Raw genomic sequence first — 21,753 nt, 5'->3', positions numbered from 1 at the left:
TTTATGGTACGTAGTATGTAGTAATAATAATAATAAAAAGAGAATCTACTTAAAAACTTTACTTATGCTTTTATTAATTTCCGTTTTGTTTTTCACTACAAATTATTATTTATTTATTTTTTTTGTTTAATTATTATTGATTGAAACAATCTCAAGTATTATTATCATATTTTCTGCATTGATACACTGTTTTCGAGTTTTCATGCTCTCTATGATGGTGATTAAGTATTTTCTGTTTTTTTTCTCATATAGTAAAATAATTATTATTTCTCTGAAATTAAAAACTTATTCTCTGTTCGTTGGCTAAATAACAGGCTGAGTCTGTCACATGCTTTGCGAGAACAGAATCATGTCAAAAAAAAAAAGAATATCTTTTAATTATTATCATTTAGCGTGGCTTTTCGTTTAACTTTTTTTTACTTTACAAATGTGACGTGCGAGCAAATTATTACGATTGGGCAAACACGAGACCCTCGCCGCCACCTTGAACGGGCTCCAAATTTTTGATTAGCAAGGCTAACCAGTGTTTTGTGGAGTTGTCCTCCTGTAGGCATGCTGCGAAAGTGCCGTCACGCAACTGGTCTGGGAGACATTGGCGGAGTGCTTCACGAGCTCTGAAAAAATAGAGAAAAAATTGTTAGTAAATTGTGCAATTTTTACTAAAAATTTGCGAAAATGTTTCAAATTTATATTTTGGACCTCGAAATTTTATGTAGAAGCGAAAAAATGATAATTTTAAAGAAAATGTTCTAAAATTTTTAATTTTTGTATTTAAAAGAGCTTAAATGTTCAAAAAAGAATTTAAACGAGATGTAAGAACGAAATTTATTTAATAATTTTTGTCCCAAATTTTTTAAGTCAAAAATCCAATGGGGCAAAATAATAAAAAAAAAAGTTAAAAAATTCACAAAAATTAGCGATTTTTGTGTTTATTTGCATAACTATAAAGTATGAAACAAGTCTGCTCCGAGGAAAACGAAAAATAAACAAACTATAAAGAATGAAACAAGCCAGCCTCGAGGAGAAGGGAAAAACTGTGCGCCAAAAAATATAAAAATTTGTTTTACAAATAAGGTCAAAAAAAAATTTAAAAGATTTTTTGCATTGAAAATGATATATTATAAAAAATTTCCTTCGTTAAAAATATTTTTTTAAAAATCAGTGAACTGATGTTTTTAATTTTTTTTTTTCAAGTTTTTTTTTGTTAAAAATTATTTTTCAATTTTTTGCTTTATTTTCTCTGAAATCATTTAAAAATTATTTTGTAATTTAAACAATATTTTGGACCATAAAAATAGAAAATCTTGAACTTTTCGAACAAATTAGAAGACAATTTGAAACATTTTTTTGGAAAAATTAATTAAGGCTGCTCCAAACGAAAATCAAAAATAAAGTCCGATGCCCCATTTTTGAAAAAAAAAATCCAATTTTGGTAAAATAAAAAAAAAAATAAAAATTTTATCAAAATTGATCATTTTTTGTTGTATTCTCATAATTTTTCAGACATTTTCAAAAAAATTTATAAAAAATTTTCAATTATTTTAATTTGAAAATCATATTTTAACTTAAATTTTCTTCTCTAAAAAAAATTTTTCATAAAATTACTAATTTTTTTTTTTCAAATTTTTTCGACAGTTATTTTTTATGAAATTTAATTTTTTCAATTTTTAACTCAAAATGATCTTAAATCAATTTTTAGTTTGAAAGTTTCAAAGAAGATTATTAAAAAACAGCAAAAATGTTGATCAACGGTCAAAAATTGTTAAAATTTTGTCATTTTGTATGAAAAAGTATTTCAAAACTTTTTTTTGATGAAAAAAATTTAGTTTTTAATTAATTAAAAATTCAAAAATCATTTTGTAATTTAAAATTTTGGACTTTATTTTTGGATTTTCATTTAGAAGACAATTTGAATTGGTAAAAAAAACTTACCTTGGGTTATCGGACAGTCTCAAATAGCACCTTACAACATGTTTAAGTAGGCGAGCTGAGGGTTCTTTTCCAAGTGTAATGACCATTTTAGCCTAAAAATAGAAATTTTTGCAATTTTTGTTATTAAAAATGTCATTTTGAGAACTTACCAAAATGATTGCGACATGAGAAAACCTATCATAAGTGTAACAAATGTATGACAGTCCACTGTCGTCTAGTAAAATCTTTTGTAATATAAATGTAGCAACAGTTTTACTCAATTCTGATCCAGATTCCATAATCCTTAAACATAGTGGTATGATTTCGGTAGTTAATAAGAATGTAATGACTTCTTGTTCATCAGTCTAAAAAAGAAAAAAATTAAAATTTTATTAAAAATTTGAAAAAATGAGAGAAAATAGAGAAATTACCTTAACAAGCGCTCCAATGACACCCAAACTGGTTAAGCGTAAATATTCAAATGGCCTCGTTTTGGACGTTGTATGTAGAAATGGATAGAGAAAGAGTGGGATATGAGCTTGTAAGAACACAGATCTGGTTTCGGGATGCGAGGCAACGCACTGCAGGAGTGCCAGGGCATTGCATACGCGATTTGACTGGTGCGCCGTCAGCGTTGGCGGATTAATTGATGGATAAATGTTGATAATTTCCTGCAGCAAGGCCGCTATTGTGCCAAAACTGTGCCATAGCATCGGCGCAAGATCAGGTACACTTTCTCGCTTCTTACTTAGCAGTAGCAACGCATTTTCACGCGTTTCGGGGTTCGATAATTCATTGATCCACTGATAGACCTGCGTTCGGGGAAAAATGAGACGATTATTATTAAAAATACGAGAAAAACAAGAATATAAATAGAATGTAAAAAACACACACAAAATAGTAGTTACATAAACGCCCTCATAGTTTTACTTGTTATTTATTTTGTTATGATTATTGCTCGTAAACACGATCGCTGCTTCTACTTTTTTTTATTTCACGTACAAATTTACATAAATTTTGACAAAGATTCAAGGTCACCGAAAATCTACGCATTTCGCTTGTTGTGTGTAGCACAGAATTTCCCGAAAAACACTCTGGCGCGTGTTAAATTAGCAAATCGGTTCCATCTTTGGCTACACAACGACGCGATGACGACATAAAGAGACTCATACCGACAAGAATTCCATTTTTTTATTTACCGTAAAATTCTTCTTTAATATGTTATCTAATTATAGCAAAAAAAAAAAACACACCCGTGTCTGTGTGCCAAACGGGAACAATACGATTTTCGCTTGTTATTTATTGCAACAACAACACCGAAGACCCCGATACCGACTACGACAACGACGTCGACGAAAGCAAAACATCATCAATCAATAATACGCGATTATAAAAAAAAAATACGCAAAGAAATGGAGTGAATTTTTGTGGTACTTACCGAATCCAAGTCACCACTTTCAGAGTCGGATAATGCATCGCCTTCCATCGCTGGTTGATTTTTACGTTTCCCCATTACCTTTTCCAGCTTTGCAAATGTTCAATTTTCGTCGTGGCGGCGTTAAATACAGTGCTGAAGCGTTTTTTCGACTGGAATTTGCTTTGTAAAATTAGTTTAATGGCCGTCGTCGAGTTTTTGCTGCTGTTGATAGTGATGTTAAAAGTGAATACGTTGCGAATACGAGTTTTCTATTTATTTGCGATATTGAAGCTCGAATTTTATATATCTCGAGGGGAGAAGGTATTTATTATTTATTAAGGCGAATAATTTTAATATTTTCATTTTTTTTTACCAATTTTGTTGAAAAAATTCAAGAAAAATTAAATTCTAAAAATTAAATTAAAATTCATACAAATTTTGAAACTCCATCATGCAAATTCTGATTCACGAATCTTTTCGAAGTTTTTTGAAGTGTGTAAGGATAAGCTAAAAAGAGGTTTTGGAATGGAAATTGAAATGTGTAAAATTGAGAAGAACTCTACGATCTTTTATTAAAAACTTAAATTCGTTGCATAATTTTTCCCAAAATTTTTATATTTTTAAAAGTCAAATTGATTGCATAGTTACGAAAGTGGATTTTTGACGCGTAACGGCGAACGAAGTCTACGGGTACCGCCAGTTATATATAAAAATGGAAATTTTTTTAAATAAAAAATCATGAAAAATTACAGTTTTCGTTAAAATCACGTGAAAAACGTACTAAATTTGCCCAAATAAGTCTTCCTCTATTGAAAATTCGATGAAAAAATGTAGGTCACGTGATCAAAATTATTTCTTTTTTCAAAAATTTAAATTTGTGGAAAAAAAAGTTAGATTTTTCTTCATTTTTGAGTTCAAATTTGAAAATAATATGAACTAAAATTTATGTAATAAAAATATTTAAACAAAAAATTTTAAAAAATATTTAAATAGCTCTCGAAATTTGAGTATTCACTTTTGACATCATTGGCTATTGCAAAAATTTCGTGTTGAGTGGGCTTAAAAACAACCAAAATTGAGTACTGGGACGGAAAAAGGAACACAACAAAGACACCGGATGAAAATCTCGTGAAAATTCAGAAGAAAACCCGGAGAAAATGCCATAAAAAATCATGGAATTATTCTCCTTGATCGTTGTTGTGTCCGTGCTGTATTTGATGCTCTTGTTTTTCGACTCGGTATTCAAGGTAACTTTTTAATTTTTTCAATTTTAATGAATTTTTAATGCAAAAATTAATATTTTACCATTTTAGAGTTGCATGCATCACCCTTACGATGCCTTCTTGCGCAAAACTGGCATTTCTATCAAATTTTTTCGTCTTCAGTGGCACACAACGGCCTTTAATCGGCTCATCTTGAAATGGCGATATATTTGTCCGCGACTTCTTTCGAAGAGTTTCGACATTGGCGTTTACGTGACGCTCATAATTCTCCCAACTGTGACAATTTTATTGCTAATTTCCGTTTTTTACACGCCTCCGAAGAATTCCGTGCTGGGGGAAAGTGTGAAACTGCAAGTTGTGCTGCCCTTTGTGACACTGCCAATTGAGGAGATTCCATATTACGTGATTGCGTTGATCGTTTGTAGTGTAACGCATGAACTGGGACATGCGATTGCTGCTGCCTTGGAAGATGTGCCCACGAGAGCGTTTGGTGTGCATTTGGTATTTTTTCTGCCATTCGCTTACACGGAAGTAGATCAGGAGTACATGAGTGGCTTACGGATATGGAAAAGGTTGAAAATTCTGTGCGCTGGAATCTGGCATAATATCGTAACGGGGATGATTTGCTATCTGATACTCGCCAGTGTGCCACAACTGGCATCTTCTTTCTACAATATCAATGATTCCGTGATAGTGACGAGTATTCGACCGAGATCTCCGGTTTCGGCGGGCAATAAGGGCTTGCATGTACATGACATCATCACTCATATCAACGATTGCAAGGTCCGAAGTATCAAAACGTGGTTCAATTGCTTGCAGGAAGCGATTCAATATCAACCGGCTTATTGTCTTTCGACAGATTTTGTTCGTGCCAACGACGAATCTGTCTTAGTTTCACACAACAACCAAATTATCGACTGTTGCGACCCAAAAAACAAAAAAGCAATTTGTTTCGAGCATATCTTGGAGAAATTTGATGACGATACGGAGCTTCCGCAATTTATGTGTCTCGATATTCGGAGTAGTATAGAACATTCATCCGGGTATTGCAGCAGAAAACATCGTTGTCGCGAAGGACAATGCTTCAAACCGATCCTGGACAATTCCACAACGATTCTCCAACTGCAACGATGGTACCAGAACGACATGATCTACATCGGGCACTCGAACGACTTTAGTCGCAATGTAAAAGTGTCGGAATTTGTACCAAAAACTTCTTGGTTCTCACCACATATCGCCGACAGCATCAGTTTAATGTTACGTTACCTCATCGTTTTCTCATTCGGACTCGCGAGCATCAATGCGATGCCTTGTTACGGCTTTGACGGACAACATTTGGTCCATGCACTGCTTCACAACTTTAAAAATCCCCGATTTCCCAATGACAAACATCGCAAAGACATGATGGCATTGGGTATCAACACTTTTGGTACTGTGATTCTGTTCATTCTTGTCACCAAAACACTGTGGATCTCTCTAATTGGTCACTTGTGGTAAAAATTTACCAAAAAAAATGCCATAAAAAATTATCCTGAGTGCATTCAGATTTTCGCTTTTATTTATTTAAAAAAAAAAAAAAACATTTAAGAATTAAAACAAAATAAACTAATATGCTAAGAAAAATGTTACGTGTGTCCACTGAGCTCTAAACTTGTTTGTAATTCCTTCAACGAACGATATCCGATTTGCAAGAAGGATTTTATTGCTTCCGGTTCTTTGACGGATTGGTGTTGACGAAAGTCGCTCCTTGCCCAGTGCTTCAATTCCTCTCGTGAATTAACGTCGGGTACTTTTCTGATGGTCCGGAAAATATCTCTGTACAGTTTGAGGACTTCTTGTCGGAGCATGAACTGAAAAATTTAAAGAAAAATTAGGAAATTAGGAGATTTCAAGAAATTTTTTGATACAAACCTGCTTTAGAGTCAACTGAGTTTTCACAACTTTGCTCATTTTTGGATGTCTTGAAGTAGGAAAGACGCCAGAATGAAAGAAAATTCGGAGATTTTCATCAATGTTTATTTTTAAAATTTTATTTGCTTATCCCAGGCGAAAAATATCACAATTTTCAATACATTGGCTGAATTTTATGATGTTTCACGTCTGAATACTGAATTCTTTTAAGGTTTGAAATATTTGAACGTTGCATGAAGGAACAAAATTGAATATTTTACAAGTAAGTTTTAGTCAAAATTTTAAAATTATTAAAGTTTATAGTCTAAAATAATTCAATTTTTTAAAGTTTTAACTTAATTGAGCGACTTAAGCTTAAGTTATAGTTAATTCACATTAACTTAAGTCAAATTAATGAAAAAAAATCCAATATTTTCAAAAAATAAATTACATATTTTCCCAAAATTTATATGAAAAGACAAAAACTTATCAATTTTTGATTAATTATTAAACTTAAGCTTAAGTCAAAAGTTTTGTTTTTTATTTTTACTGAAGTTTAAGTCTCTTAAGTTTCTTTTAAGTCGTAAATTTATGCAATTTTGGTTTCAATAATTTTTGATGAGAGTAAAAATTATTAAATTTTTTGAAAATTTTCCTCTAAATAATTTTTTCTTATTCAAACTTAAAAAAAATTATGTGACTTAAGCTTAAACTTAAGAAACTTAATCAGAAAATTTTTGACTTAAGCTTCAATTTTGACTTTTATCCAATTATATTTGAAATTTTTAACCAATTTTGTAGTCAAAATTAATTTTTTTAACAAACATTTTGCAAATTTTAGTTTTCATGTTTGACTTAATATGATTTTTTTTATTAAACTCAAGCAAATTAATCAGAAAAATTTTGACTTAAGCTTAAGTCAAACAAGAAAATCAGTTAAATTTGACTTTTAAACCGCAAATTAGTTTTTTTTAAAACTTTTTCAAAATTTAAGTTTTTGTATTTAACTTAATTAGACTTATTCCTAAGCTTAAGTCATTTAAGTCATAAGTTATTTTGACGTAAAAATCAACTTTTTACCTTTTTTAAGTCTTAACGTGTAAGAAAAAAATATTTTTTTAAAGCATATTCGATAGACACTGCAAAGCATTTCCATCAATTTATTTATTCAATCACATTTTTCTTAATTTGCAGCACATGTGCCTTCTTTTGCGTATCGTCAAACTTAACAGAGACCATATTCTCTCCCAATTGAAAAGTATACACTTCCGAACCGTATCTCGTCTTGAGATAAACAGATCTCGGATCACTTTTCAGAACATTTCTCAACGCCTGCTCATCAACGCACAGCTCTCTTCCCTGCTGCACCGCATTTTCGCTAAAAGTGACATTAAATTTCGTTCCAGCTGCTATCCAATCGGGTATTTTGACTGCTGGCGATGATGGTTGTTGCATTTGTGGCTGCGAATTACTCACATTTTCCTCGCCATCGGGCGCTTCACGACAAATTTCCATCAAATTATTCGGTGTGTCATTCAGATTTGGCTCGTAAACTAACTCGGGATTGTCGTAATGCGGAATGTAAGGCTTTATATCGAGAACCGGAGTGCCATCGACCATATCGGTGCCTTTGAAGTAAATGCAATTGTCCTGAATGTGATCTAATTCGACTAAACTTAAGCCGATCGGGCAGGGACGATGCGGCGATCTCGTACTAAACACTCCGGTTCGCTTTCCTTCCAAGCGTGGCGGACAAACTTTCGCTTTGGGATGCGACGTGTTCCGATGAAAGTGATAAATGAGCCAAATGTGCGAGAATTCAGACAATCCTTCGATCGAATGTTCCGGATTTGTAAAGACCGAGGGAAGGAATTCCATTTTTGATAAGAATCCGGCGCCCAGAATTGCTTGACGAGGTAGGCAACGTTTTTCCGGGAATTGTGTGCGAATAACTCCAATTGGCTTGAATTTGATTGTCGAGTCGTCGTTGTCGTCATCGTTGCCGGTTGCACCATCAGGTGAGTTGGAATTTGTACTATTTTCGTGTTCAACGCTTGAAATTGAGTTGCAGGTGGGACATTTGTGAGTTTTGAGAGCTTGTCGGACCTTTTCGATTTCTTTTCGTTGAACGTGACTTAAGGATTGTATCTCTTGTCTAAAAGAAAATTATTTTTATAATTATTTTTACGACTGAAAAATCACAAAATTTACCGTAAATTCTTAATTTCGTTTCTTGCAGCAGTCAATTGTCGTCGAAGTAATTCAATTTCTTCAATATTTGCCATTTTTCAACCAACTTTCGTGAAAATTTTCACTGAATCCGAAAATCAAAACAAATTGTATCAATTTCATTCGTCTCACTTCAGGCAAGTACAATTTTAAAAAAATATTTTTTAATTCAATTTTTAAAGGAAAATTATTTTTTCACAATTTCCTGAGATTATTTTTGTAATTAAAAATTTTTTTAAAAATTTTATTCAAATATTTTTTTAAAATTTTTAGTCAAATTTGGTCAAAAATGTTGAAAAATTTAAAAATATGGGACGTGAAACACTTTTTAAAATTACACTTTCCTAAATAAACAATTTTGAAGCACAAGTTTTTTCGAAAAATTAGAAAAAATTCAATAAAAAATTAATTTTTCGACATAAATTGTAGGAAGCAACGATGATTCAGTTGTATTTGCAACTCTTGAAGCCACTGAAGGAAGATGACACTCGAGCCTTTGTCAGTTTAGAGTCAATTTTTCCGCTGTTCATGCATCGATACCTCAAACTTGCCGAAAAAGTACAAATTTTGTTTGTATTACGAGAGAAAATTGATCGCATCGGTTATTGGATCCTTCTGGAAGACCTCGAATACAGTTTGGAACATGAACAAGAATCGTGGGTGACCGCATGTGAGCTTCCATCGTTGAGAATTGACAACGTTGGGATTTCTGGGTTTTGTTGTGTTTGTCGGTAATGTTTTTTAATTTGAATTTTTAAAGAAAAATTAATTATTTTGATGATTTTTTACCATTTTAGACAACTTATCAAAAGCACTGATGAAAAAAGTGACCTCCAATTGCTCGGATTTCGTCAAAGAAGTCTCAATACTCCGAGCGACGCCTCACCGTGGACCAAATTATGTGAAGTAGAATTACCAAAATGCCTTCATGAGATACATTTTTGTACCAAAGAGAGTTTTTGGGATATTCCAGAGGAACTTTTACGACTTGAAATGCATCTTTCACTGCCATTGAAGGTTCATAACATGCCAAAATACTTACGGCAAAAGGCTGATAACGACGATGAAGTGCGTTTTATTGATTCTCATCAATTGACGATCCTCGATATAATTGTCTGGATCTCGTACAATTTAATTTTCGACAGTATTGGACGCGATAATTTACGAACCAAAGTGCCTCATACCCTCGAATGGTTCGGAAATGTCGAGCCTTTGTTAGAAAAGGACTTTGGAAAAGTATTATCTCGCACGAATATCATTAATGGGAGTAAAATAATCGATTGTCGCATCACAAAAGAAGTGCGTAAAAGTACATTTTATAAAATCGAAGCGAAACGAGCGGGAGTTATTCAAAAGTATACCGTACAAAAAGACGTCGAAAGTGCCTTAGAAAAACTTTCTGAGCTAAAAATCGACTATAGCAGTAAAAATCCCGAAGGATATTGCAACAATTTTGACTGGAAATCACTGCCAACGGAGGTAAATCCCTTCAATGGGGACCTGCCAGACAAGAGAATGCTGCGGAAACAACAACAACTCGAAAGTATGGCAATCGAAGTCGTTCGTATTTCAAAACCGGGTGACATTATCGTGGATTTTTGTTGCGGCACGGGTCATTTGGGCATCCTCATCGCTTGTCTCCTTCCGAAATGTCAAGTTATTCTCTTAGACAACAACGAGGAGTCGCTTGTAGTTCGCGCCCGTGCTTGGGTTTCAAAGCTAAAACTCACCAATGTCTCATTTTTCTTGGGAAATATCAATTATTTCAATGGAAATTTCACGACGGGCGTTTCTTTGCATGCTTGTGGCTCCGCAACTGACATCGTTTTAGCAAAATGTTGGGAAAAACGAGCAAATTTCACATGTTCTCCATGCTGCTATGGGAAAATTAGTGAAACGCCGGTCACAAAATACCCTCAAAGCCGAGTTTTTAGAGAAAAAATCACCTATGATGATATTATTACGATCGCTCATTGCGCGGATCAAGGTCACGAACCACTCCCAGGCATGGAGGAAAATGATCTCGATGAACAAGGAAGTATTTGTACGGATATTATTGACACCGATCGCAAGTTAAAAGCTGAAGAACTCGGATATAAGGTAATTTTAAAGAGATTACATCCGGAAAGTTGTACGCCGAAAAATCGATTACTCGTGGGATTCGTTGAAAAATCATGAAATAAAAGAAAATTAGCAATTATTAGCTAAATTCGCTACTTTTTTATTGACTTTTCTTTGTTCTGTAAATAAATAACAAACCAAACAAAAGATGAGAAACCCAAGAAAAATTATTTAACATCTAAAAGCAAAAACGTATTATCACTAAAACTGATTAAATGAGATTTTTTCATAAGGTAACAAGAGGCGCGATTAAAAATATCGAAAAATTTCACTTTTTTCCGTTATCAACTTGTTTCCGTGGATTCGTGGAGTCTGTGTGCAAAGTTGATGCCGGTTGAAAAGCGAAATTTTCTGAATTTCGAGAGAAATTGAAGTCGATGTGCGTAATTTTAATGTCTAAGTGAGCATTCTTGTGTGTCTTTATCATAAAATTGTATCGGTAAGTGTGCAAAAAAGAGAAAAAAATGTCTTAAAACTAATGCGCGACGGTTTAACTGCCGCCTCCGCCACCCAATTCATCCTCATATTGCTTCCTGAAGCAGTCACCGACGGGGAAGAAGTCCCAACAACGTTGCTGGTACATGTTCCACACATATGTCTCCTGTCCCGTGTATTCCGTATCGGGCTTATTGATGAGATGCATAAGGAAGAACATGTAATTGGCCAGATTGTGTTCCTGCTGGACATGCGTATCGAAGCCATGCGGCACTTTATCGAAGTAATCCTTGCCGATGCCGCAAATGAAGCAATTTGACTCCATGTCATCTTGCACCGATTGCAACTGGTCACGCAACTCACCGAAGGCATCAATAATCAAACCTTGGATGATGGCAAGCAAGATAACGATAACGAAGAAGAAGAACGTAATATCGAACATGATACGATAAACTTCGTATTCGTCGCCATCTGGGTCCCCGATTTCGTCGCCGATACCGCCGCCAGCTCGCACACCCTTGTACAAGTGGAACACGAAGCACGTGAGCATGTCATGACACTTCCGGTCGACTTCGTCGTCTTCCTCCTGCACGTAAAACTTGCGGAAGAAATTGAAGGCGATTACGGTGTAAATGTACACGATGATTGTCAAGAGCATCACAGTCAACATGAGTTGTTTGCCGTTATGCGTTACGGATTGCAAGATCGTACGCAAGGCAGCTACCGCAACAGCGACATCCAATAAATGGGCGGCGAAGAAAAAGTTGTTGAAATTACCCAAAATTGAGAACGTAAAGTACCACAAGGAGTAAAGGAAAGCATTATCTGTCACAGTTACGCCTGCTTTCCACACTTGATAGCGCCAATCGATGTTTGTGATGAAATTAATTATTCCGCCGCCGCCTTCAGTTTGTTCCTGTGCTGCGAATGCGTTCTTTTCCATGCCAAGCAAGTTGGAGATCGAGTCAAAGTCGTATGTTTCGCAGTACTTTTGACGAACTTTTTTCTTCACAAATTTGTCCCAGTAGTTCACGGGGAAGGATTTTGCTGAAATAACGAGTTTGTCCCAGTGAGACTTGATGTCGTCATCTTCAGGTTGTTCGGCGATGAAGAGACCGTCGAATTCTAAACGACGAGCGATTTCTTTTTCACGTTTGAAGATGGCAAGAGGCACCTTGAGATGGTAATAGGCGATCAACATGCAGAGCGATACGATACTGTGAAGGATGGCAGCGACTTTCATCACGTGTTCCATGTAGAAGAAGTCCTCGTCGACTTCGACAACTTCTTGGGGACCATCGTCCTGAAAGAAAATTTTAGGAAAAAGTTTAAATTTTTTTTTTTTAAATTATTTTCTACTTTTTTATAATTTGAAATTTTTTATTTTAAATAATTTTTGCAATTAAATTATTTTTTTATATCACATTTTTTTTCAACTTTAAAAAAATATTTTTTTAAAATTTTTCAATTTAATACCTAATTTATTTTTTATGAAAAAATTTTTCTAAATTAAAAATAAAAAACTAAATTACATTTTAGATAAAAAACAAAAAAATTTTAAAAAATAATTAAATTTAGTTAAAAATTAAAATTAAAAATGATTTTTTAAAAAAAATTTAAAATTCATAAAAAAAATTTTTTTTTTTTTGATAAAAAATTTTGTGAAAAAAATTATTTTTTCAAAAAATGAAAAATTTTAAAATCTTAATAAAAAATTTCAAGAAAAAAAAATTCAGACAAAAAAAATTACAATTCTTAAAAAATTTTGAAAAATTTTTTTTTTTTTGAAAATTTTGAAAAAAAACTAATAATTTTTTTTCAATACAAAAAATAAAAAATCGAAAATTTTAAAAATTTTTTCGAAAAAATTGTAAAAAAAAAAATTTTAGAAATTTTTAACTTTTTTTTTAAAATTTTTGGAAAAATTTTTTTTTTAAATGGGGCAGAAAAATTATGAAAAAAAAAAAAAATAAAAAAATTTAAAAAATTTTTTTTTTAAATTTTGCTTCATTTTGGATTTTCGATTTTTCAAGGAACAAAAATTTAATTCACAAAATTTTTAGAAAATTTAACTCACATCATCATCTCCTCCTGTCGTAATTCCATCTCCGCTTCCTGCTCCGCTACCAATATCCAAACCTCCGCCGCCTGATCCAGCTCCTGAACCCGAAATCAATCCGAACAAACTATCACCTGAACCCTCAATTTCAGCTTCTGCTTCGCCAAATGTTCGTACTTTGTAGAACAACAGCATGAAATTAATGCAAAAAGCGAGAACCAAAGCCACATATTTCAAATTGTAGAAATTACGAGCCAAGAAACTGACAGCTTTCTTCGTGTAACTCGAGAAATCGATTTGATTAACAGCAGCTGGTTCAGATGAAACATCTTTTCCTTTCTTGGCTTCCGCATCTAAAGCAGCCAACGTTGCTTGTTGCAACTTTTGGGCTTCTTCGCGTTCTTGTTGTGCGCGTTTTGCTGCCTCGCCTCCCAAGAGATCCACTAAAGTCATTGGCATTTCCATTTGTTCACCCATTTGGGCATCACCAACGACTCCCAATGCGACTCCGGACTCGTCTTGACTACTTTCGCCCGTTTCGTCGACAGAACTTGTTGGAGATCCAACCGGGGATTGATGCGGAGCGAGTTTATATTGACCATTGTCTTCTTTGCTGATGTCCATTCCAAACGCTTGCACAGGACCTGGCGGTTCTTCCTTCGGTAATGACGGCAATGCAGGAACAAGCAAGTCATCTGTTGGCGGAGGTGCTTCTTCTTCGACTGGGCCACGCATGAGCGACATCAAAATGTTGACGAAGAATTTAATTACCAACGAGACGCCATATCCGGAGTAGTAAAAGGCATAAAAGATCATCTTGAAGAAACCAATAATCAATTCGGGAACAGATTTCGTTTGAAGAACGGCGATTTGATGTTTAATATTGCCCGGGCTCAACGAGACAAAAGCCGTTTTGAGACCTTCTTTGACATTTTGAATGGTTCTCTTGACGGGATCTTTCGCACTCGGGTCTTCATCGTCATCGCCAATGTACGTATTTGTTGCATATTCTCTGTTAACATTTCCACTTTCGTCTTCCGTTGCCATCAATTCTGTCGCGTGAGTCATTTCAAAGATCGCATCTTCGCAGAAGTTGACAAAAGCTTCCAATTTTTCCTTATCACCTCCCTCAGTAACGATCGAATAGAAGAATGCCCGTTTCGACTCCTTAATTTGTGGTTTTTCCCATTGCTCGATGTTGTCTTCCTTAATTTCGAAGTAGACACGTTCGATGCGCTTCGACGAACCCATAATCTCGATACGACCCAAGAACGATTCGAAATAGTTCAATACCGAACCAGCTGTTTCGAGGAATTTGGCAAGACGGGGCTCGTTGGGCATGTGTTCGGACAAGTTTGTGAGCAAAACGGCAAGATTGAAGCCGATTTCCTTGGCTGGTTCATGGAAACGATCCGTAAATGCGATATAATCGACTTTTCCATCGTGATTTGTTTCGCAACAGGCGAGGAGGAACTCGATTTCGTCACTAAAAATAAAATTTTTAAAGAAATTTGAAAGAAAAATTTAAATTTTTGACTTACGGCGTGTAAGATTTTTGTTGTTCCATTTTTTCCTTGAAATCTTTGACGGAAATCCATCCATCGCCGTTGGCATCAATCTCCAAGAAACTCGCAGAAGTTGTCAAATCCTTCAATTTCAAGAACATATCGAAGTATTTGAGGATCAATTCGACATTGGCAGCCGATTCGACGAGTGTGTCAACCATCTGTTTGCCAATTGTGCCGTTAACGACGTTACCTTCAAGCATCGAAAGCATCATCGTGATCATGTCTTTTTGTAAGTTGAGCAATTCCTTGAGCAAGTCGTTCTGGCTCGCGTGTTTCGAGAGTTTGTCTTGCATGTGGGAGAAAAGGAAGAGGAAACCTCCAACGGCATCCCACAATCTACGATGAAAATTCATTATTTCTGTTAAAAAACGAAAATTTCTACATTTTCTTACCTCGAATGTGCCAAAGCCTGTTGATTCTGTGTGCAAGGACCTTGAATAACCTCAGTAAGTGTGTTGAAAACTTGACTTGCCACTCCAATAGCTTTGAAAAAGTTTGCTTTTCCCGCGGGATCAATCACTTCCTTGCTCGAATAATGCCAGTAAAAGTCCATAATTGACTCTTGAAGTCGCAACAAGTAATCGACAGTGCAAATGACGACATTAACAGTTGTCGTGTTACCAGCTTGCGTTCTCAAATAATTCTGCCAGTCCAAATTGTGACCTTCGCACGTCAATTGGATGAATCGGAACAGAGCGCAAGTGAATTCAGCATCATGCATGTTCTTTTCACCCGCGGCACCTTCAGATCCGACGCCTAAACCTTCAGCTTTCGTGTTTCGCTCAAATGCATCCAAATCCAAAACGCTGCAAGAGTTCATCAAACCAGCGATGGATGTGAAAAATCCAACGTCTTTCTTCTCTTTCAAGTGATTTAACATGCCCATTTGGATATCGATGTTGCCGCCACGTAAAATAGCGATACCAAGCTCTAAAGTTTTCATGACCATATCTGATGGGACACCCTTGGAGGCGGAAATGTGTAGCAAAACCATTTCAGCAACACCGCGATTACTGAGACGAGCTTGATGGAACAAAAGTTTCTGTTTTTCCATTTCTTGTTCCTGTTAAAAAGAAGAAAAAATGTTAAAATTTGATTTTTTTACATCGAAAATAAGAAAAAAATGGGTTAGTAAAGGTTTACCGTTAATTTTTCCATTTTATTGTTAGACTATTTTATAAAAAATGTGAAAAATTTTTTCAATTGTTAAAATTTTACTAAAAAATTTTTCTAAAAAAATACTTACATGAATACTTGCTCCTCCTTCTTCCTCGTCTAAAATCAAAGTTTAACGAATTAAGTAATATTTTTGACATTTTTGAAGTGAAAACTCACCTCCGCCTTCTTCTTCTTCCTCTTCTTCGCCGCAAGATTTGGCAGCAATTTCCGCATAAGACATGTACAACGGGTCTTCTTGTAACGCTCCGCTTCGCTCAGTCATGGCACCACGACAGAATGTTGTTACTAATTGCGTCAACGGATCTGGCTTGCTCTCACCTTCTTCTTCATCTTTCTTAGACTTTTCTGCGTCCTCAAATGATTGCTAAAAATAAAAATTTCTTTTAAAATTTCAATTTTTCAAGATTTTAAAGTCAAATTCTTACCGTCAGATCTTCAATCATGATTTCTTGTCCAACATTCTCCTCTTCTAGCCACAAATCACAATAAGTACGAGCGAATATGTTACAAGCCTTGTGTCTAAATTTTAAGAAAAAATATAAGAATTAGTGATTTTTATCAAAATTTAATGGCAAAGAACACAAAAAACAAGAAAATTAGTGATGAAAGTCGAAAATGAGTGAAAAAGTTAGTCACGTGATTCAAAAAAAGTATGAAATTTTGATGAAAACGACGCAAAATGACATGAAATGAATCACCTGCTCATTCTGTATAGCGGTTTAGCTCTCAGTCTTGCAATAACCATGGCTTTTCTGGCTGCCGACATGACATGTTTCCAATTTGTTTTCTTAGTTTGCTTACTACATGCCTTTACGTGTTAAGAAATTATTGTAATTGTTAGTATTAAGCTTCAAAAATTAGTAGAAAAAAAATTTTAAAATTAATTTTTAGTACGCTCGGGTTAAAGAAAAGCGCAACGAAGAAAGAAAATTCTGTTAACCTTGGCAACGAATGTAACGACGTTTGACGGAAACAGGCGATAACGGCACGTTTTCTTTGGAAAGAAACGACTTTCTGATAGACATTCTTACTTTGTTGTTGCGGATGGTCAATCTTAATTTTTTTTTGCGGAAAATTCCTGTTAAAAATTCTTTTTCAATAAAAAAAAGAGGGAAAATCTTACCATGTGCAATCCGTAAAGAACTTTCGCCATTGCTACAACCCGTTCGACGGTATCTTGAATGATTGTTTCCTTCTTCTTATCAAGCGACGTGGATTTTTCCAAAATTTCATCGATATTTTCCTCTTTTTTGCCCAGTTTGGAGTACAAATAATGTTGCCAGGACATTTCATCGGCGGGATCTAGTTTGGCTGGTGCTGTTATTTGGGCATGTGCGAACTCCGAGACTTCCTCTTCCGGTAATTTCTTTAAGAAACGATCTTTGCAATGTTGAACGAGTTCTTGTTCTCGCCCAGCAAAGAGATTTAAACCAACAGGCAGGAGACGTTTGAGACAAGCAACCATAAGAGATGCTTGAATTTCCTTGTCTTTGTCGCGTTTTTTGCTGCGGTCCTTTTTCTTCTTCTTCGCTTTGCCGCCTTGCACGGGACCCCCTTCGGACATTGTGGTTTGACGACGCGAGGCAGTTGGCATAATGAGGGCCATGTTATCGATCTCATTGGCGGAAATGAAATTTTGCTCTTCCTTAAGGAAATATTGACTCTTGGACCAAACGTTGAAAATTTCGGCAACGTAGTTGTAAAGTTCCTCCGCTTCGGCGACATTATCGCGCAACCAGTGATTACGTTGCAAGTCGACATATTTGATCAATAACGGGTAGAACGAGTAGATGTCACGTACTAACAACGACCAATCTTCTTGGATTTGACCTTCAATTTGGGATGTGTCATCGTTGGAGCTCTTCAAAAATCCTCGTAAACTCTCTTCTTTGTGGAACATCGTGTCAACGCGTTTTTTCACACGTTCCGCAAGTGGCAAGAAAACATCTTTCAACAATTCTTCCGAGCTGTTGATGATAATTTGTTGCGTATAAGCAGCAATGCGAGTCATCCAAGGAGCTGTTTCGTTGCCAATGTTCTTTTTAATCATCTTCAGAACATTTTTCAGCAGTTGATTCATGTAATCTGACGTCACCATGGTAACATGATTGCCTGAAGTAGGCGATACATTATCCGGACCTTGAGCCCACCAATAAGGCAGGTAAGAACAAAGTAAAGGAAGAATGACATCAATGACATGTTGAGCTTCCATGTAATTTTTCTCAGATTCGACATATTGATCAACTTCTTGCAAAATCGCTTCAAGAGTTGGCATTGCACCTTCCATCGTCGCCATAATTTCCTGCGCTTCGAGCGAAGTATCGGCAATTCGGTTCAAAAGTGAGAATTGATTGTTTTTGTTGCAATGTGGCTCCAAAAAGGCAACCGGGAACGTCGAACTGAAGGCTCCGAGACACGATCCAAGTGCTGGTTTGCCACGTTCGAACTCAGTTTTAAGGAATTTACGGTCTTGGTGAAGAGTGTTATCCGTTCCCAAGCAATAAAGTGACTGAAGTATTTTGTATGAAGCGACTTGAATCTCATCCACTGTTGAAAAAAAAATAATTTTAATCAAAAATCTTTAAAAAATTTAAAATTTTTTCACTTACAAAGCAAATCACTGCCATAATCGTTCGTTGCAAGATGATCAAACAACGACGTCAGTACCGGCAGGATCACCGTATTGATATATCCAAGCGAAGTTGATGTCTTCAAATGCGTTCCTCGTAAATGGCTGTAACGTCCTTCTTGCAAATTGTGAATTGTTTGTCCCAAATCGTCGGCTGTGTTGTTAAAGAACGTCAACATTGACGTACGAATGAATTCCGGGCAATTTTTCACAATGGATTTGGCATCAATGCTCTTCACGAGTACTTGCAAGCAACGAACGGTGATTCGAATATCAGCTCCGAACGCCGACAAACGATTTCTTAGTAAACTGGCGAGTTTGCAGAAAAGAGCAGCGACCATTTCCTTCTCTTTGAGCGATGCAGCTCCAACGTTATTTGTCGCAGTCGCTACAGCAATGAAGTAACCGCGATTGGTATTGAAATATTTCTCAATTAACGGCAAAACGACTTTTGAGAAGAATTTGATGTCGCGCGAGCTGGTTTTGAATGATGTGCGACGACTGAAAGTTGAGGAAGGTTTCAAGAGCTTCATGTTGATTGTAGCTTTGTCCAAGTAAGCAATTAGTTTTTCGAGTAAAGTGTAAGCGAAACGAGTTTCGGCAGCAGCTGCTCCGGTGAGTTGTTCTTCATCGACTCCGCCACGATGGGGTCTGAAAGGATTTTGATTAAAAATTTATATTTTGGGGTAATTTTTAAATTATTTGAAACTTTTGTCACATTTTTCATTTGAAAAGTCAAAAATTAATAAAAATTTTCAAAAATAATAAAAAATTTCATTAAAAATTGTCATTTATTGATTTTTTTAAATTTTTAAAAAAATATATTTTCAAAAAAATTTTTATTTTTTGTTATTTTATATTTTTTAAATAAATTTTATTTTTTTTAGGTCAAAAAAAATGATAATGTATTTTTAAATTTATAAAACAATTGATACCTGTTTGTCTCGTCGAAGCATGGATTTTATTCTTTAAAAATTTTTTTCATAAATTTATTGAAATTTGAAAAAAAATTACATTTAATTTTAATTATTTTTTGTTGTTTTCGAGGTATCTACGCTAATTTAAAATTAAATTTCAAGTCAAAGAAAAAAAAAAATAAAATAAAAAAATGAAAAAATTATTTTTTGAAATATTTTTGGAGAAGAAAATCCATAACAAAATACCTAATATTTTAAAAAGGTTATAAAAAAAATATTTTTTTTTAGAAATTCTTGAAAAAATTTTAGTTTTTTATGAAATTTTTCAAATTTTCTTCAAAAACTAGTCGACTTTTTAAAAGAATCCAGGGAAAAAAGTTTAAAATAAATTTTTAATGTTTAAAAAAATACTCACTTATGCAACTTGTATCCTTGATATTGCAAATATTTCAAGAACTCTTGTGACCTTTCTCTGTCCTTGCGTTTCTCCTTGTCCGTTAACAAGTCATACGGCACAAGTTGTGGATGCACGGCGCCTCCACACGTTTGCAACTCTTCCATCTTCTTCTTCGCCCAAATATCGTGAGCATTTTCCGCGAGTCGTTCCGCCATATTTTGCATCTCTCTGCTGAGCGTAAGATTCGTCATGTCCACTGGATGTGGATGGTAATTGAATGGCGAATCCTGAAAACCCTTATTTGGTGAATCCTTCATTTTTTAAATTTATGGGAAATTGTTAAAAGGTGCAAACAAACGTGCAGTTTTTTTGTATTCACAGTTAGGTTCAGGTTCATTTTTGTACATTTTCAGGTGATTTTTGTCCAATCGAGGTGATTTTTTGTTCGGTTAGCATTAATTTTTGTACATTCATTGAACATATAAAAGAGAAAAATTAAAAATTTTGTTAATTAAAATAATTAAATAACGTAAACTTGCTGTAAAAAATTGAATTAATTAATTAAATATTTTTTAAAAAGAACATTTGAACAAAAAAAAGTGAAAAATTAGTGAAACTTGCGTCATTGCAAGGATCGAAAAAATTACAAAAAACAAAAATTTTAAAAATAAATTGAAAATTTTCTTACATGAGATGCCGATTGACGTCTAATTGATCCGCGATTCGATGAAGGCAAATCTGATTCTTGATGTTCGACAGTCCATCCGATCGCCAACAAAGCTTTCAAACTCTCGCGAATCGGTTCCTTATAACGTTCTCTTTCGTAGTCGTTCAGCATGTTATACGGCTTCAATCGTGGATGCGTTTTATTCGTATCAGTCCAACTATCGCCATAAGTCCATCCGTACTCGAGTTTCCTGCTTGCCCATGCATCGTGATAATGTTCGCTGAATTTCTGCACAATATTGTTCAAGTCGTTGTTCAAGTTGACACTTCCCGTGTTGATCGGCTGCGGATTGTATTGCGGTTGATCCGGTTGTCCCGTTGGTTTTCCATACAAATCATCATCGGAAGTCTTCGATAAACTGTAATCCGGTGGCAAAGCGCATCCAATGGCAATCAAACAAGGCAACGCTTTACCGAACAACTCCGGATCGTAATCCATGTTACTCAGAGAGTCAAAAATGTTGCTAAATAACATCATGGTGAGACGTTTTTCCTCATCCGATGACGTTCCGTAAGCACCTTGACCACTTGTTGAGCCGTAATATTTGGCACATCTGTCGTAATGCAACGTCAAGAGACGTAAAGCGACTGTGGTGTATTCCGAGAGTTTTGATACGTCAACTGTGAGTTTTCGCAGCAGTTTTAGCAACATGGCAGGTTGCATAGCGGCAGTTAGAGCAACCAAAAAGTCAGAAACGCCCTCACGTTGTCCTTTGGTTAACATGCGGTTCTTGGAAAGGCGATAAACGGTGTGCAAACTGGCATCTAGCAAACTTGCGTAGTTCTCAGCTTCGTTGTAGAATCTCGAATGACTGATCAATAACGGGAGAATTGAGTTGCCGATGTAACGATTCATCGCGAGAGCCATATCGGATTCAGATCCATCGGTCTGTGAACGAAATTTTTGTTAAATTTAGTTTTCAAATCAAAACTATGTCAAGTTTCAATTTTTTAGCAGTTTTGAGTTATAAAATTATTAAAAATGATAAATTAGAGCCCTCTGACAAATTTTTAACCATTTGGAGCAAGATTTGACAAAATTGGCTTTGACA

The 21,753-nt window shown here is 35.0% G+C and overlaps 5 protein-coding genes across 11 annotated transcripts in view; 2 read left to right on the top strand and 3 right to left on the bottom strand.

The window, feature by feature from the left end:
- Positions 1-228: 228 nt before the first annotated feature.
- On the bottom strand, positions 229-3,559 carry LOC134827940 (CCR4-NOT transcription complex subunit 9). The gene is made up of 5 exons (XM_063840848.1): positions 3,350-3,559; positions 2,343-2,723; positions 2,082-2,276; positions 1,933-2,024; positions 229-614 (listed from the first exon to the last, which is right to left on the bottom strand). The coding sequence occupies exons 1-5, from the start codon at positions 3,422-3,424 to the stop codon at positions 449-451; spliced, it is 909 nt and encodes a 302-aa protein (XP_063696918.1). The 5' UTR covers positions 3,425-3,559; the 3' UTR covers positions 229-448.
- Positions 3,560-4,424: 865 nt separating this feature from the next.
- Positions 4,425-6,168, top strand: LOC134833948 (membrane-bound transcription factor site-2 protease). Its single transcript, XM_063848461.1, has 2 exons — positions 4,425-4,575; positions 4,642-6,168. The coding sequence occupies exons 1-2, from the start codon at positions 4,501-4,503 to the stop codon at positions 6,046-6,048; spliced, it is 1,482 nt and encodes a 493-aa protein (XP_063704531.1). The 5' UTR covers positions 4,425-4,500; the 3' UTR covers positions 6,049-6,168.
- A 1,409-nt stretch (positions 6,169-7,577) lies between these two features.
- On the bottom strand, positions 7,578-8,792 carry LOC134838046 (tRNA (adenine(37)-N6)-methyltransferase). The gene is made up of 2 exons (XM_063853491.1): positions 8,653-8,792; positions 7,578-8,596 (listed from the first exon to the last, which is right to left on the bottom strand). Exons 1-2 carry the CDS (start codon positions 8,724-8,726, stop codon positions 7,606-7,608), a joined length of 1,065 nt encoding a protein of 354 aa, XP_063709561.1. The 5' UTR covers positions 8,727-8,792; the 3' UTR covers positions 7,578-7,605.
- A 237-nt stretch (positions 8,793-9,029) lies between these two features.
- LOC134833938 (glutathione S-transferase C-terminal domain-containing protein homolog) lies at positions 9,030-10,848 on the top strand. The gene is made up of 2 exons (XM_063848449.1): positions 9,030-9,401; positions 9,468-10,848. The coding sequence occupies exons 1-2, from the start codon at positions 9,109-9,111 to the stop codon at positions 10,846-10,848; spliced, it is 1,674 nt and encodes a 557-aa protein (XP_063704519.1). The 5' UTR covers positions 9,030-9,108.
- Positions 10,849-10,913: 65 nt separating this feature from the next.
- The window catches only part of LOC134838128 (ryanodine receptor), a 41,625-nt gene continuing 30,785 nt past the window's right edge, over positions 10,914-21,753 (bottom strand). For 5 of the 7 annotated variants that reach the window (XM_063853592.1, XM_063853595.1, XM_063853597.1 and 2 more), the window contains 12 exons: positions 20,664-21,590; positions 19,994-20,286; positions 18,642-19,312; positions 17,156-18,579; positions 16,973-17,085; positions 16,458-16,551; positions 16,189-16,396; positions 16,100-16,128; positions 15,246-15,916; positions 14,827-15,189; positions 13,304-14,771; positions 10,914-12,529 (listed from right to left, as the gene is read on the bottom strand). In XM_063853592.1, the coding sequence (XP_063709662.1) occupies positions 11,282-12,529; positions 13,304-14,771; positions 14,827-15,189; positions 15,246-15,916; positions 16,100-16,128; positions 16,189-16,396; positions 16,458-16,551; positions 16,973-17,085; positions 17,156-18,579; positions 18,642-19,312; positions 19,994-20,286; positions 20,664-21,590 (7,509 nt within the window). In that variant the 3' untranslated portion in view covers positions 10,914-11,281. The remainder of the gene's footprint in view (positions 12,530-13,303; positions 14,772-14,826; positions 15,190-15,245; positions 15,917-16,099; positions 16,129-16,188; positions 16,397-16,457; positions 16,552-16,972; positions 17,086-17,155; positions 18,580-18,641; positions 19,313-19,993; positions 20,287-20,663; positions 21,591-21,753) is intronic. The other 2 variants (XM_063853593.1, XM_063853599.1) reach the window with 1 other exon arrangement.

The sequence above is a fragment of the Culicoides brevitarsis genome, chromosome 1 (assembly GCF_036172545.1).
Source record: "Culicoides brevitarsis isolate CSIRO-B50_1 chromosome 1, AGI_CSIRO_Cbre_v1, whole genome shotgun sequence".
Classification (NCBI taxonomy): domain Eukaryota; kingdom Metazoa; phylum Arthropoda; class Insecta; order Diptera; family Ceratopogonidae; genus Culicoides; species Culicoides brevitarsis.
The sequence above is the reverse complement of the archived record's forward strand: the minus strand, read 5'-3'. Positions and strand labels throughout refer to the sequence as shown.

Excerpts from the sequence above, each read along its gene's own strand:
- LOC134827940 (XM_063840848.1), bottom strand. The coding sequence starts at position 3,424 with ATGGGGAAACGTAAAAATCAACCAGCGATGGAAGGCGATGCATTATCC. Across the intron at positions 2,025-2,081 it reads CTCATGTCGCAATCATTTTG|GCTAAAATGGTCATTACACT; the intron begins GTAAGTTCTCAA and ends TTCTATTTTTAG. Across the intron at positions 615-1,932 it reads AGACTGTCCGATAACCCAAG|AGCTCGTGAAGCACTCCGCC; the intron begins GTAAGTTTTTTT and ends CTATTTTTTCAG.
- LOC134833948 (XM_063848461.1), top strand. The coding sequence starts at position 4,501 with ATGGAATTATTCTCCTTGATCGTTGTTGTGTCCGTGCTGTATTTGATG. Across the intron at positions 4,576-4,641 it reads TTTTCGACTCGGTATTCAAG|AGTTGCATGCATCACCCTTA; the intron begins GTAACTTTTTAA and ends TTACCATTTTAG.
- LOC134838046 (XM_063853491.1), bottom strand. The coding sequence starts at position 8,726 with ATGGCAAATATTGAAGAAATTGAATTACTTCGACGACAATTGACTGCT. Across the intron at positions 8,597-8,652 it reads AACGAAATTAAGAATTTACG|ACAAGAGATACAATCCTTAA; the intron begins GTAAATTTTGTG and ends ATTTTCTTTTAG.
- LOC134833938 (XM_063848449.1), top strand. The coding sequence starts at position 9,109 with ATGATTCAGTTGTATTTGCAACTCTTGAAGCCACTGAAGGAAGATGAC. Across the intron at positions 9,402-9,467 it reads GGGTTTTGTTGTGTTTGTCG|ACAACTTATCAAAAGCACTG; the intron begins GTAATGTTTTTT and ends TTACCATTTTAG.